Genomic DNA, 15,633 nt, shown 5'->3' on the forward strand with positions numbered 1-15,633 from the left:
GTTTCATGTGTAGCCAATTTGCAAGTTGGAGCACTCTGCTGGATCAGTCATTTTGATATTCATTGGCACACCTGCATGTAAAACCTTTGGATGTGTGAATATGTTTCTGTAAACTACATATTCAGTCAAAACAGATAAAAGCATGCTAATCTACACATTTAACACAGAGGTGTAGAGCCTAAGTGGAGCAGTCACACTATAATGTTCACAGCCTGCAGTTTTGTAATGTTTAACTTATGAACTGTACCGTCATAACTGTTATTTTGTCATTTTCATTTTTATCTAACCAAATGTGTAGTGAGATATGACCTGAAGCTCCTGCCCGCTGAGTTCACAGTGATCTTACTTCAGCTGCTCTGCAGAGAAACCATGCTGAAGCCCAGTGGATTTTGTGTTGTTATTGTTCAGCTGTCTTTGGCAGCAGGAATGAATGCTGGTAAGATAATTACGTACTTTTTAAGGAGATACTAAAATAAGCTTTAGTTTAAAATAGACACAAATGCTGCCGTTTTGTCTCTTTGTATGTGGCATTTAGTGAAAACCAAATGAGTCACATATTTGGTGGCTTTGTACATTTGTGCAAACCATGGGCATGCAACATTTGTATATTTTATGTGTAACATATCAACATGTGTACAGTTTCAGCATCTATTCTGGTGATTCAGTATGCTCTAGACATGGACTGTTTTGGAGTACAATGCATCAGTGGATCATACTTACGTTTACTGAGATCATCAGATGAGCAGCATTTTACACTGTCTAAAAACCAGTGGAACAGGTGTCAGATAAAAGCTTTTTAACTATTTAGGGTTTTGCTTGTCATTACAGACTGGAGTGTCCAGGGGACTCCTTTCAGCTCTAATCTTGCAAACAGGTGAGATGCCACATAATGCAAAAGACTGCTGGTTTTATGTGATAAAGCTGACATGAATGTGCAGATTATGTCTTACCGCTGTAAAATGTAACATTGTATTAATGCCTTATACTACAAAAAAGTCAATACTAACTTAAAGAGAAGATAAAAAGCACCAATTTCTACCAGTTACATTTGACAAGTCATATCAGGCACATATTAGGGTCATGTCCTTTGTATGCTTCTTAATTGTTCCAGATTAGTATGATGTTAGCCAATGCAGACTAAAATATCTCACCAACTATTGGATGATTTGCAACTAAATTTAGTACATTCCCAGACAGGATGAAGTGTTAATACCGGAGATCCTCTTATTATTGCCATCATCAAGTCAAAATTTGTTCAATACTCGAATGTAATGGTAAGATAGTGAACATGACAAACATTTTTTGCTGAACATCTAAAATAATTTTGTCATTGTGACCATATTAGCAGGCTGATCTTAGCATTTAGCTCAAAGCACCAATGTGTCGCAGCACAGACTCAGAGAGCTGCTAGCATGACTATAGAGTCTCAGGTGGAAGAAGAAGCTATGACGGGACGTGAAACAGGCTCCCTTTTACACTGCATGTATACATACAATTCATTCCACTGTACATGTTGTTTATTGTGTAAAAACAATCAAATCCAATTACCAACAAAGAACAGCTCCCACTGTGAAAGTGTACAAAGGGGGCTGCCAACATTTCAATTTAGTTTGAAGAAAGATTTGGTATCCCTGAAGTTGGTGTTCACATTTTGTAACACCCAGGAATTTTGTCCAAAAAGTTTAGCAGCCCAAAACTTTTAACACTGGACTATTTTGAACTTTTGAGTTTGCCATGATGTGCAAACTCTTTCATCAACATCTTAATTCCAAATGTCTGTCACTGAAAAATCTACACAATCAATCTGGAAGATGTGCTTATCAATGAGGATATTTTTTTTTTTTTCCTAATTTACTCCAGTGAAACATGGTTATATTCAGGCAGTGCTTGTATTTGATCCACTGGTTCATTATTCACCCATCATTTATCTATTTCTAGTGCATATCTTCAGAGGATTCAACCACAGTTTCTACACCCTGACACTGAAGATGATGGAAAGTGGCCAACTGATCCTTACAAAGAGACCATCTACAAATTGATGAGTGAAATCCATATAAGTGTAGATACATGGCAGGCAGACCATTTAATATCCAGCCACAATGACACATTTGAGATTGTAATGATGTCTAACCAACAACATCTGACCCTTAGCGAAGGAAGTGATACTACAAACAGCCACCAGACGGTAGTTATCATGGAGGATGACCCTGCAGTAATTGAGGCAGCCACTTTCCTATTTGAGAGGCATCTCATAGTATCCACTCTGCTAAAGTACCACAAGGGGGTGCTACATGTTCTCAGGGAACGCCATGTCTCTTCTACAAGAGATCATAATGTCATACTGGTTGGCCATGGCAGCAATGGTTCCAATGGAACAGTCCAGCTTGCTGGTTATGGCCCAGAGGAACTTGCTAGATTTGTTTCAACCTTAAAAACCAAAAGCATTTTTGGACCTCTTGGCACCGTCACCCTCATCAGCTGCAACCTTGGAAATGAACAGCGCTTTATGTTGCAGCTGCTACAAAATCTCCGGTCTCTCGATGTGGAAACAAAACTCCACCTACACAACTCCTTCCTGTCTGTTAGTTCTGACGGAGAAATAATGACAAGGACTGAGGGAGTCTGGAGGTCCCATGATCACAGCGGAAGAGTTATTGCTGAGCTGGACCAAAGAGGTGGCCTACTTACCAAAGTGGAACTTGGCTGTGCCGGGCCGGTGTTTTCTGATTACAAAGGAAATGTTTTATATCTCCAGACATTGGAGTGGCCGAGCCACCCTCAAATGTTTGTTCCAATGGAGCTGCGCAAGAAGTACCCGTCTATTGATTGCCTGGAGGGGCTTACTTGGAGCTTGTTCTTTGAGGAGAATGAAAGAAGGCGTGCTCCTGATTATGTCCCAGACAAAAACCTCCTGAAAGCAATTTGGCTGACGGAGCCAGGTCCAGAAGAAGTTGTCTTCAAGCACATCAGTAACATTCAAGATCTACTTGTGGAGATCCGATACAATGCCAAGGAGGAAGTTGCATTGGACCTTTACTATGTTCTCAATGAATGCATTTACAAACTACATGGGAAAAATCTAAGTGTAAGTCTGGTGGGCAAGTTCATGAGCGCTGACAATCAAGCTGAAATAGAATATTTCCGTCACAATTTCAATGATCAGCAGGATGCATCCTCCCTTCAGGAGCTGGTACAGGGTCTCAAACCATCTAAATTTAATGACTTCTGTCGCCAGACTTTCCAGTTCCAGCAGTGTAACTACAACTGTGAGAGATGGGGTCGTTACTTCATGGCTGCAGTGTTTGCTGCGTCGGTGTACAACTTCCGGACCTTCTCGCTCTTTCTCATGAGCGTCATAGGTTGTGAAGTAGGCCGCTCGCGAGGGACCGACAGCCCCCTGTGCACAGCATTTGTTGGCGCTGACCACCCCATGATGACTGACCAGCCCTGGCCTGAGCATCTGCGACGAGGATTCTACGGCTGCACTGTGGACAACTATGAAATGGCACCGAAAAATAGACAGATTTGGTTGGATGAGGTGGTTGCAAAGGAAAACGCCCTGTACATCAAATCAAAGCTGATGATGAATGCTGTCGACCATGATGAACAAACAGAGCTGGACATCTTTGGGAAGGTCAAAGTCATGAATAAGTATGTTTTCTCATCGTATCTAGAATTCTTTCGAGGTACACCTGAGGGAAAGAAACTGAAGATAGGTTGTAGTTCCTCTTTCCATGAGAATTATAATCCATGATACTGGCGTAATGTTTGACTATGGTTCATCTCATTTGTGTATTCATTGCATAGTTGGCGCTAGTATTCTTCCGAGCAAACAAGGTCTGACAAAGATGCTGTGTTCTGCCTCACACTGATAGGATACTGCAATAAAGTGCTAAATAATCTACTGCTTCAGCTTGCTGACACAGCAACATATTTGATGGTTTAAATAACTAGAGAATGGGTTATAGTGTACTAAATTAAATCAATAACTGTTACAGCAGATTCTTCACATTTTAAGGGATGTCTTTTCTCAATAAATCAATCAGTGATTAAGCAATAAAAAATGGCAGTGCCGGTGATTTGTTTGTATGTTTATTGCGTCATGTTTCTTATGGTGTCACACAGGTCAGAATACAGAGAATTACAAAATATAAATACGTAGAAATTGCAGAGTCACAGGGGGTAAAGCATTACAGGGTAGAAACTTAATAAAGAGACTATAAAGCACGCAGTTTTTGTTTCATCAGATGATTGCAAAGTCAAACATTCTGACACTTTTTTTTTTTGATGCTGACACAAGGTCAAAATGAGATGATTAGTGTCGTAGTTTTAAAGATTAAGGCATGATTTAAACTTGAAACAACTGTAAACTATCATTACCAACACAACAACACATACTTTGAACTGGAGTCTGCACAAAGTAAGAAATTCTAAAATGTTTCGGAGCTTCTGAAAGTTAAACTCATGTTTCTCCAGGTCAACTCTGTTGATACACGCTGTCATACTGATTTCAAATGGTACTTGTGAGTTAACGTTTCCATGCGAAGCTGACTACACAATATTACTGAAGAGAAACGATTTTCTTAACGTTTATGTGGTTAAATAGTGAGATGACCCTAAGATTATGCCCTTGTTCCCTTTTGGAAAATGGTGAATGATGTAGTATCTTCATTTTAAGGCCATGCTTCCATTTGATACCATTTTCAAAACTGTTAACCCTCTATTAACTATTAGAAAATACATCTATGAAGTTGTGAATACCACAACAGAGGGTTGTTCTTCTTTCTATTATTAGTGAAGTAAACATTCAGTATTTGAAGGCATCACGAATCATTATAATACATGGAAAACAAATTGTAGCACATGAGGGAAAATGACTGTTCTTAGTGTCTATGACTATGACAATGCCCAGTGCCTTTTGCACCAATTAAATTAAAAATGAGTGTTAGTGCCTCTGCTTGTCGAGTTGCCTAATAGTGTTCCCCTGAAGCTGTGCCTTTGTTGACTGCACCTCAACTCCCCAAATCTTCTCCTAGCTCACAGGTGTTTTAAACCTTACCTCAAATCACTCTTGACTTACATCTAGGAGGAATTTTTGGGTGTTTTTCTTTAACTAGCGCAACAAATTTCAAAGCAAGATAGACTGAATTTGAGTTTAAACGGGTGCAAAGGATGCTGGGCAGTATACTGGCAGAAGCATGATGTAGTAAACTGTCAAAAAAAGAGATCACAGCATATAAAAACTGTAAATTTTTTAGTCAGAAATGTTGGGAACCGCTGGCTTTGTGCAGAATAGACTTTGTACCTTTGTATTCTGTCAGACACCTGATTATAAGAGTGATGTGCATATGGTTACTCTGTGTAGTGAAACTCCAGGGTGGAAACAGGTTGGAGCTGATGTGTTGGGCTGAGAGCTTGCTCTTCACAGGAGGACGCAGCTGCATGAGGAGCCCCCCATCTGGCTGCTGAGGAGGCCGTGCTGTTGGGTGGCTACTGACTGGATTAAACTCCAGAAATGCTTGAAAGAGATGCCCTCGCCGTCGCCTACACCCATCTTCCGCAATATGTCAGTCAGTCCCTGGTCTGAGCCAAACTGTTGTGACATAATGAGCAAAGCAAAAACAGTGAGAAATGATTTGTGTGTCCACGGTGAAAGTGAAGGTGCTAGCCACTAAAAATAACTTAACTTTAAAGAATCATGCTGGTCCTAACTTTGTACACATCATAGTTATAGCTGACTTTTGAGAGCATAGTGACATCGCTGAGGAGAAGTTGAGGTAAGAAACAGAAGAATTCTCCCCAGACTTCAGACACCATAAACATGAGTTTTTATCTTCTTATATGATAATCTAAAATCAGTTTGAAATCCACAATTCCTTTCACAAGTTGCAACTTAGTAAGACATGTTCCACAAATTGCAAGAAATATGATTTAAAAAAAAAAAAAAAAAAAAAGCTAGGGAAAGAATTCTGGAAATCTATGTTTATAATTATCATAATTACATATTTAAAATTATGTTACAGAATTGTTACAATTTTTAAGCATTCAGGTATTTTTCTTGGATGTTTTACTGATTTCCTGCCAATTTTGGGGGGAAATTTCTTCCTAAGTTGCTCATTGCCCTCTTCTGTTTTTTTTAAAAGAAATCAAGCACATTTGCTCAGGTTTCAAAGGGTTAACAAACAAATATACAGTATATCAGTATCAGCCTAAAATAACCCGCCATGTGTAAATCGTGTACTTATGTAATGTACACATTACTGTGGAGGTGGCGGTGACTTAAAGGAGAGAAGTGGGTTTGTGATCAGAACGTTGTTTGAATCCCAGACAGGAAAATTTAATAATGATCAATAAGGGGAAGAGAAAGCAAACTGCCCATTTCAAACACCCATTCATTACCTCGTGTCTGTTTTTATCAGCCACACTTATTTTTAGTGATGTCACCATGTCCAGTTATTAACGTAGTCAGTACAATGTTATCATGAACAAAACTAACAAATTGTAATAAACATGAATGTTCCTTAATGCACTTCAAGTTTTCATATTTACACTGTAATAAAATTACTGAAATGTCTCCTCACATTATAGTTGTTATTTTGTGCTGATGAGGCACTTCCTAAAATTTTGACACATTGTGTCAAATCCTGTGTCATAAAGTTTTGTGAATTTGATGTTCATTTTCATCAGCTCACAGTAGGTTGTCTTGTTGCTTTTTCCAGTGATTATTTTAGTGGATTTTTATTGCTTTATTTATAGAACAGCCGCCCATCACTTTTTCAATAAGCTACCAAAACATTACCTAAAAAGTTGTTTATTAACATAACTTTTACATTAACCCCAAGATTAAACCTAAAGGAGACCTTACACCTAACTGTAACTTCAAACAGAGATGATTTTTCTATTTTTTTTTCTTATAGATTTACGAAAATATACTTTGATTTTTGCTCCTTGTATTGCTGGCTTTTACAAATTGGCAAAGTTTTCCTTTAACAATGCAGCCTCAACTCCAAAAATGTCAGACTCTATGTGGATTTTTTTCCAGGGACATATTGGACTCTTTCGTCCCCTGGGAAAAACTATTCCTTTAAAGGAGCACTTCACTAATAATGTAGGTTTTAAAAACTCTGAAAAGTTTAAATCTTTCCCTTCGCGAAGGACGGCAGCTGAAGTCATCTGACCCAGTGACCCACTTTCATGTCGTACGAAAAAAATCACAACATCCACAGAAAACATAATCAAATTCTCTGCCTCTTCTTAGTAATTGAAGTGAACGCATAGCTTGTGATTGCTGCTGTTTCACATTGCAACCAACATAAATAAGCCACATATACATATATATTTACAAAACACAAATATAAGAGCCATCTTTCAAGCTGCTGACATTAAAATACCAGATTTTCAGCAGTATACTACTTTAAAAAATGAACACCTGTCTTGATTTAAGCGTTGATGAACAGTCAACTGAGTTTACATAACCTACAGGTCTTATATGTGTGTGTGTGTACTGGTGTATGCACAAGGCTGTGTGACTCTGCTGCTCAGCGTGTGTCTGACTGTGTGTGTGAGGTGAGTGAGGTGAGCTGTGCTGACACACCCAACTGCTGCAGTCAGCAGCACATGGAGACTGGGAGCGGTTTTACCTTGACCAGGTTTGGCATCTCGGAGCTCAACAGATTTTTGAATTCATCAGTTTTCAGCGTCCCACTGTTGTCCGCTGAAGCAGAGTGGAACTGGCTGACCAGCGTGTTGATGGCAGTCTCCAGGTCTGAATACTGGGGAGAAGCAAAACAACAGAAAAAGGACAGTCATACCTCCATCTAATGCCAGTGGTGGGATGTAACGAAGTACTTGTACACTCTAGTCTTTTCTTTTCATTCTACTTAATTCTTTTACTGGACTACATGTGAGAGGAATATATTGTACTTTTTACATCACTATATTGCTACATTTATCTGAAAGCCTTAGTAACTTTAATAATTAAGATTTTTGCACAAAACCTGAGAACAGTGTATAAACAGTGTTTTTTTATATATTCAACTAAAACACATATATATATTAAACTTCACCATAGTTTATATAAGTCCACTTCTGATTAGTCAATTAATCAATTAGCTGATCAACAGAAAATTAATTGGCAGCTATTTTGATTGACTTTTAATCATTTTTTTGTTTTTCCTCTCTGTTTGGAATAGTTTTGTTTTTTGGGGGGTGTTTTTTTCTGAATTGTGTACATGACATTTTTTTAATAGACACATAAGTAGTTTTCTTTTTTTGTTTTTAAATAGTTCTGAGTTTGGGGTCTTTTTATTTTATTTTTATGAATAGGGCGCTTTGGCAATTATTTCAAAAACATTTAAGTTAATTACGTTTTTGTTCATTTTTCAATGGCTTTGGATTTTGGGGGTCCAATTTTTCGAGGTTTTTGTGCATTAGGTACTTTTCATACTTTAAGTACATTCCTGATTACACTTACTTACTTTTGCTTAAGTGATATTTCTAATGCAGGACTTTTACTTGTGACATTTTCACAGTATGGTATTAGTACTTTTGCTTATGTAAATAAACTGAATGCTTCTTCCACCACCACCTAGTGCCATTTTATGATTAGAGGCTTTGCACACATAACAAATCCGGCTGCTGACCAATCAGCAGGGACAATGTGAAAGAGACTTTCACCCTAAAGGACAAAAATATTATTTTTCATTGCCTTCGATAACAATCTCAATCAGCATTTTGATCTGTTCCCTATGATTACAGCTTAGTTTCATTTAGGCAAATAAAACTACTACATTAAAGCAACTGTCATCAACATGGCTTTAATAACTTCATATCAAATGAAAATGGGAAAATGTGACGATGTGAAACTCGTGGTGATGAAATTACAGAGAAACATCACTTTACAGAGCTTTATAATGACTTGCAGCTCTTCGTTTAGCTTTATGGCAGCAACGTAACTGCTCTGATTGACTCCAAGCAGCAACCTCTGGTAGGAGTAGGCGGATCGATGTATCCAAATATCGAAACCCTCAATACTATGTTTTCATTGTGAAGATCGATCCTAGCACCAAAAAGATCAGTACCAAAATGGATTTCTCTCATCTGTAGGACCCATTTGTATTTCAGTGGTAAAACTGTCGTAAACTATGTCCCGATGTCGTGAACACATCTAGCACACGAACTGTCTGCTTCTTCAATGCTTTTGTGTTGTCTGCACTCAAACAGCTTAATCCAGACCCAGCAGTGCCTTTTTAGTTTCACTCATACACAATACCTGCAGTAGGAGAACCGTAAGCTCACCTACCAACCCTCCTGTTTACTGCCGGGGGCTGACACAGACTCGCCGTGCGCATCTGCGTGACCGTAGTTAACTGCGAATGCTCAATACGGAAAGTATGTTGCACACGCACAGCGAGAGATTTTCACAGATCTATAATCATGTAAGAAAACATCAATCAGAATGACCCTTAAAGGAATAAAAACAGTTGAATTAATGTTTAATTACTAAAATTAAAAATATTTTTTGGTGGAAGGATGGATGGATTAGAAAAAAATAACTAAAAAGTAAGATTTTCCAACCAGTTGCTTTTTTTTCGACAGCAAACGTAATCGGTATGATAACCGTAAACTTTCATATCACGATATAAGCGGTATTTCACTGCAACCCGCAGCAAACTGCGGCTTGCACCCCGACTAGTTTAACCACATAATAGCAGTGATGGCTTAATAAAAAAGGAAAAAAAAACCACAATAAAGAACTTTGAGCTGCGACAGGAAAGTACGGAGAATCAGACCCGACACAGAGTTCAGGCTAGTATTGGTATCAGTATCAATCAGACAGCAGGTCATCCTGCGCATATCAATTTAAGGACTTCATGTGTGCCGAGTTCTGTCACAAGGAATAAATAAATGTGTATTACTTATAGGAGCACTTATACCACAGCTTCTTAGAGAAGATGAAGTCAGACTGAAGACGTCAGTTGACTGGCAGCACTTGACGGACAGGCTGAAGACAGTTGAGCTGTTAAACAAATACCATATCTATTTGATTAAGGCCACAGACGTCATCCGCCCTGTACCATTTGAGCTACGTGAGTTTATGCAAGTACCTATATCTGTCATGGCAAACTTTTTTTTCACGGGGAGTACACTTGCTCCTAAATGAAAGAATTAGTCCTTTATTCACCTCTGTGATACACAACTTACAGCCTGATAGTGTGCTGGATGGCCCAGCGACCATTAATACTAATTCACAGTGAAAATAAATTAATTCACACTGGGAATTTATTTTTGTACTCTGAATGTTAATAAGGTGAGTATTTAAAAAGAATAAAAATAGAGACCGTTCATAAAAAAAGTTGCTGAGGATCCCCGACTCTCCAAAAGAGGTCTGGGCTAATTCCTGAATGCCCTCAAATCCTAGAAACACCGCTGCGTACACCTGACCCCTGTGACCAGACTTGCCTCTGGGTAAAAATGAGTGAGAACAGCAACCATCGAAAGGTTAAAAACAGGCAATTCATTTATTAAATATACTAATCAGCATTATTAATGTTTGTTTATTAACTGGCTTGGCATCCTGTCATTTTGCAAAAGTGGCCCCGAGCAAAGCAAGTTGAGTTTCCATGACCTCGCCCTACATCTTTCAAATAAAATCAACATGCATTTCCATATTATTTCAATAAAATGTATTGTAATTGTTATGTAATTTTCAAAGTAGGATACTGCTAACATACTGGCAGATTGAACTATACGGAAACTACAATTTTGCCTTGACCATTAATCAAATACTCCCGGCACAATGAAACTGCGGCCTACATTTCATGTGAAGAACAGCATGAAAAAGCCTCTCTCAGAAAAAGTCCCACAGAGCTTTGAGCGACCTCTTCCTCTTTATTCATTTATTTATCTTTCTACTTTTTTATTCTAGAGAGAGATGAATCTGTGACTTGACAGTGGCTACATCGCCACATTAAGCTTGGCGCATTACGGCTTGTGGAATTGTGGGACTTGTCGTTTGTGAAGCAGCAGCTGCAGCGGGGAGATACTATGGTAGGTTTATTTAATCTTTTGAATGATTAATTTTTCTGATTTGCACATATCTTTTTTAGTGGCAAAAGTGAGTGAAATACTTGTTTCAAAGCCTGTTAAAACTGTTTACAAGTTTATTAAGTTTTATAACTGAGTCCACCAAACGATGCCACAAGGTCAATTTAGTGGCTGTATGGAGTTTTCAATTGCATCGCATGAGCTCACTCAACAAAATGCACCTTCAAATCAAAATTTTTGACACTGCCTTTTTGGGGTTTTTTTTTGTTTTTGTTGTTTATTTTGCCTAAATGTTTATTGTAACATAAAACATGACTTTTTTTTTTGTCCAGTGAAAAAGCTCAATTATCTGTGTCAAATGTTGAAAAAACAACCTTTTTGAAGTGGAACACATGGAGACAATAAACATATGTCGTCATCTCAGAAGTATCTGTTTGGTTTACCAACAAAAGTGGGAAATGTCTGGCATTTCTGCACACTTTTCTGGGCGATTTTGTGTTTCTCAATCTGCATGTGAGATTCCACTGCCTGGATTCCCGTCATGACGAGTTAATTTGAGATATTAAAATGCAACGACTCATAAAATTTCACTTCCCATGTCTGCGCATTTTTAAGTCTTTGGAAAGATAAATTTAAGTCGGATTAATCCCGAGTAAAGCCTCATTTTTAGATTAATGAATTCAGTGCCTTTTAAGACTTTTTAAGGATCCGCAGGAACACTGATATTATCTCCTTATGAACTATTTAGGATGAACGTATTAGCCCACAGTTGATTACATACTCATTCAGAGAAAATTTTCCATTGGGATTTGTGTTTGTGTTACCTGATAAAGCCAAAATCCGCTCTCCTTAAGCTCTTTTTTGGTCTCTACTAACTCCCGAGTGAAGCGCTCGTCTCTCTTTACCCACTAAATGCCCCACTATGATCACCAGCTAGTTTCTAACTGTGTCTGCTGTTTCCTGTTGAGCAGGTACAGTAGGAGTCGGACTTTTTCCTCTGGACAGAGACAACACTGTTAAGAATGTGACACTAAAACAAACATTAAATTTATGCTCAGGAGCCAACACTATGAGCTAAAAGACTAAAAAGCTGTGTACAAGTGCAGATCTCACCACTGTGAGCAACGGCTTTCACATTACACACGCGGATGTTTGATTCATTGTTAACGTGGTTCAGAGCGGCGATAAAGATGGTTGTCTTGCTACAGTTATTCAGTGCATGTGGGCCAACAGCTTTGTGAAAGCCACACCCTTTCTGACTGATGTGCACATGCTGCTGCAAGCCCACTTCACCTCAACAGAAACTATCCCACAGAATGAAGACAAGGCACAGTGTTTTACTACTGCAGGACATGCCAACACCTCTTTATATTCACTCAGCTATTGCATAAACGTTGTGTCGGCCCAAAGATACCGATCGAGTCAATGAGCTTCTGAAATAAGAGCAGCGGGCCTCAGTTTAACGGCAGAAAATTGCTGTTTTCAAAAAGAGACACTTTTTCAAACTTTTATTGCAACGTTTAGTAGTGAAGATATGTTTGGTTTACACGAGAAAGATTAAAGACAGACTCCCCGGTTAGTCAGCACTCATTACCACACCCAAATCATGACATTTCTTTCCCGCTCATTGTTGATCACTCTTAACAGTCACGTGAGACAAAGTTTGGGGATTTTGGTTTGTTTGAGACCTTTAATAATAAATGCAAATGCATCTTAAAACAGTGACAACATCATGCTGACCACAGGCTGCAGTGGAGTATTGTTTGTTTTCAGCGGTTTCTTATCATTTATCTTATGTGGCACAATGTTTAGTTTAGTTTACTGCGCTTTGTTCATTTTCCAACTTAAACAACTCAAATACACACACGAACAAATTTTTATATAAACTATGATAAGTCATTACTTTTAAAGCAGTGATAAACCAAAACAGGTTTTGCTGACCGAAAAAGGTGCAGTCAAAGCCTTAGCTTACCTGTTTCACATTCTTGGCTTTTGTACTTTTCCGTTTTGATTTTTTTTTTAAACAATGAAAACGAGACAACCAAGCTAAACAAATATGTAAATATACAAATACATCCCAAAAGTCGCAAACAAAAAATCATACACAAACTTAAGAGTTCAAAGCTCAGTTTGTAGGCCTATTTGTTAATCTTTTTTTTTTTTTTTTAAATCCATTAAGTGTATTACATGTTTTAATTTCCTTTTTAAAACTATCCCACAAATTCACATATTACAATACAATACATATTTGTTTTGCAAAGTGGTGTAAAGTAACAAAAAATACTTTGTTACAGTGCTCAAGTATTTTTTGGGAGTATCTTTACTTGAATTTTAATATTTCTGTCAACTTTTACTTTTACCCACTACATTTCCTAAATAAAATCTAGAATTTTCCAGTAAGCATTGTAGTTATTTACTATAAAGTAGTTAAGGAAAGGAGGAGAAAAGGGTGGACAATTAAAGGAATGGAAGGGGAAAAAAAACACTAAATTTTATTATTTAAGTTATAAAAAAAGATACTTTTGATCCATAACTGCAGGAAACATTTGAGTCTTCTGCTCTTGAATATTCTAATATAGGTGACTTTAACTTCTACTCAAGTCATTTTCAAATCTGTACTTTAACTCAAGTATGGCGTTCAGGTACTTCATCCACCGCTGGCTCTGCATGTGCTCTGATATAATGATGTCACTGTTTGTGGTCTATTGTTTAATAAGGGCTGGTCCTGTTTTTAATTTGGGAGTTGACACAGTCCCCTTCCCTCCAAATTTTGAGCATGGCAGACTGGTCACTATTAATAAAAAAAAAAAAAAAGAACATGTAACACAATGAGAGAGGTCCCATAACACAGAGGAGGCCATGTTCTGCATTCAACACACAGACAGGTGGAAGTTCTCCACCTGGGCCTTACAAAGCTAATCTCAGAGCTGCACAAACGCTCTCCATGATCCAAAACAAGCCATAACATTGAGTGTATAGTGTTGTTGAATGTATCTCAGGACTGACTGCTACAGCAGGCTCTTCTCAGGGAGGGGCAGCCAGCAGAGAAGAGTCTAACACGGGATGCACAATGGCTCCCGTGCTTGTTTAGTGAAACGCAAGCAGATAAACTCGACCTATCCGGAGGAAAGTTCCTCCTTGGAGACTTTTTTTTCTTAAATGGAAAGCAGGAAACCGTTTTTAATGGCTTGTTCCACTCTGTCACTCCCTGTGTACATGTTTAGTTTCACAGCGAACTCAAAAGTGAAGACTAAAGTTTTGGGTTTTTTTTAAAGTCGACTTTACTAAAGTGCGTCGAGCTTTTCTCGGAGCGAAAATTAAAAAAAAATAGCTGGCACAGTTTCTTACCTGAGGCATGTCGACTGTTTCAAATTTTCTTCCTGCGTGTCTCGCGCTCTGTCTCGCTGCGTGTCTCGCGCTGTGTGTCAGTGGAGCATTAACTTTACTGACAGTCACCAGCTGGCCGCGCGCCCGGATCCTCCCTCTGCACGAGAGAAAAGCCAGGAAGAAGGAGCAATGAGGCACCACCTTAACATCCACCTCCACTCTCTCACACACACACAACTAAACTCTTCCATTTGTTACAATATGGCACAAACAGTAGCGTTTTTGTGTGGACAGCAGCTTGTTTAAGTGTGATACTGTCGAAAGTGATGTGTTGGGATACTGCAGTGAGGCGCAGCTCACATTCAGCAGACAGCTCATTCCACATCTGGAAACCTTTAGTCAAAGTTGGACGCTGTTGTTTTGCGCAATAACTGCCTGCAAGTTGAGGCTGGTATTCTACTTTTCCTCCAGACTGTCACAGTGTTAACCTTTTCACTACCAGAGGGCTCCTACAGCTTAGCACATGATACATTTAACACTTTTTTAAGACTTTTGATTCCATTTAGAATGAAATTTAAGAGCTATTTCACAAAAATAACAATTAAAAAAAAAAAGAATCAATACCTTAGGGTGAGGGATAATTTTGTTTTATGTAAACATGTACTGTGCAAAAGTCTTAGGCCACCATAGATTTGTTGTTTTAGCAAAGTTGAAATGAGAATATGTATATTTATTTATTTATTAATAAATAAATAATACAGAGAACATGTACAATGCATTAAAACAGCAAAAAAAAAAAATGGATTCTTCAGACTAAAGTACATATTAAGTGTAAAACATGACATTGTACAACCATAACAAAAGGTAGCTCAAACAATCAATATTGAGCTTTGGACATGTCTTGAATGCACCCTGATGTAAATAAACCAGAAGATTAGTTCTGTAAATCTCATATTTTCTGCCCAAGAGAGTTCAATACATGCAGAGAGGAAAAGGAGGTCACACGAAATACTTGCAACTTTAGCTTGTTGAAGTTGTTTTGTTCTGAAATATTTGTGTTTCAATTTGCCTGTATGTTCTGATTGTATTTTCGTAAAGTGATTACTGAGGAATAAACATGCATGATCATTATAACCTTGCTAAAATTACAAAGTTTAAGGCGGCCTTAGACTTATGCACAGTACTGTAAAATGTGACTTTTTTGGTCAAGTTAAATAGTTGGAAGATGAACTTAAGATGCTGAAAAAAAGTTAATATCTT

At 38.1% G+C, this 15,633-nt stretch overlaps 2 protein-coding genes across 2 annotated transcripts; one reads left to right on the forward strand and one right to left on the reverse strand.

Annotated features, from left to right (window-relative positions):
- The first annotated feature begins 354 nt into the window (after positions 1–354).
- On the forward strand, positions 355–4,439 carry LOC148186641 (uncharacterized). The gene is made up of 3 exons (XM_088090124.1): positions 355–436; positions 829–874; positions 1,939–4,439. The coding sequence occupies exons 1-3, from the start codon at positions 370–372 to the stop codon at positions 3,752–3,754; spliced, it is 1,929 nt and encodes a 642-aa protein (XP_087946250.1). The 5' UTR covers positions 355–369; the 3' UTR covers positions 3,755–4,439.
- s100v2 (S100 calcium binding protein V2) lies at positions 4,080–14,549 on the reverse strand. Its single transcript, XM_042506162.2, has 3 exons — positions 14,395–14,549; positions 7,641–7,772; positions 4,080–5,593 (listed from the first exon to the last, which is right to left on the reverse strand). The coding sequence occupies exons 1-3, from the start codon at positions 14,401–14,403 to the stop codon at positions 5,423–5,425; spliced, it is 312 nt and encodes a 103-aa protein (XP_042362096.1). The 5' UTR covers positions 14,404–14,549; the 3' UTR covers positions 4,080–5,422.
- Between the last annotated feature and the right edge of the window lie 1,084 nt (positions 14,550–15,633).

This window comes from Plectropomus leopardus, chromosome 17, assembly GCF_026936395.1.
Source record: "Plectropomus leopardus strain MGB_pleo_1.0 chromosome 17, ASM2693639v1, whole genome shotgun sequence".
In the NCBI taxonomy this organism is placed as follows: Eukaryota; Metazoa; Chordata; class Actinopteri; order Perciformes; family Serranidae; genus Plectropomus; species Plectropomus leopardus.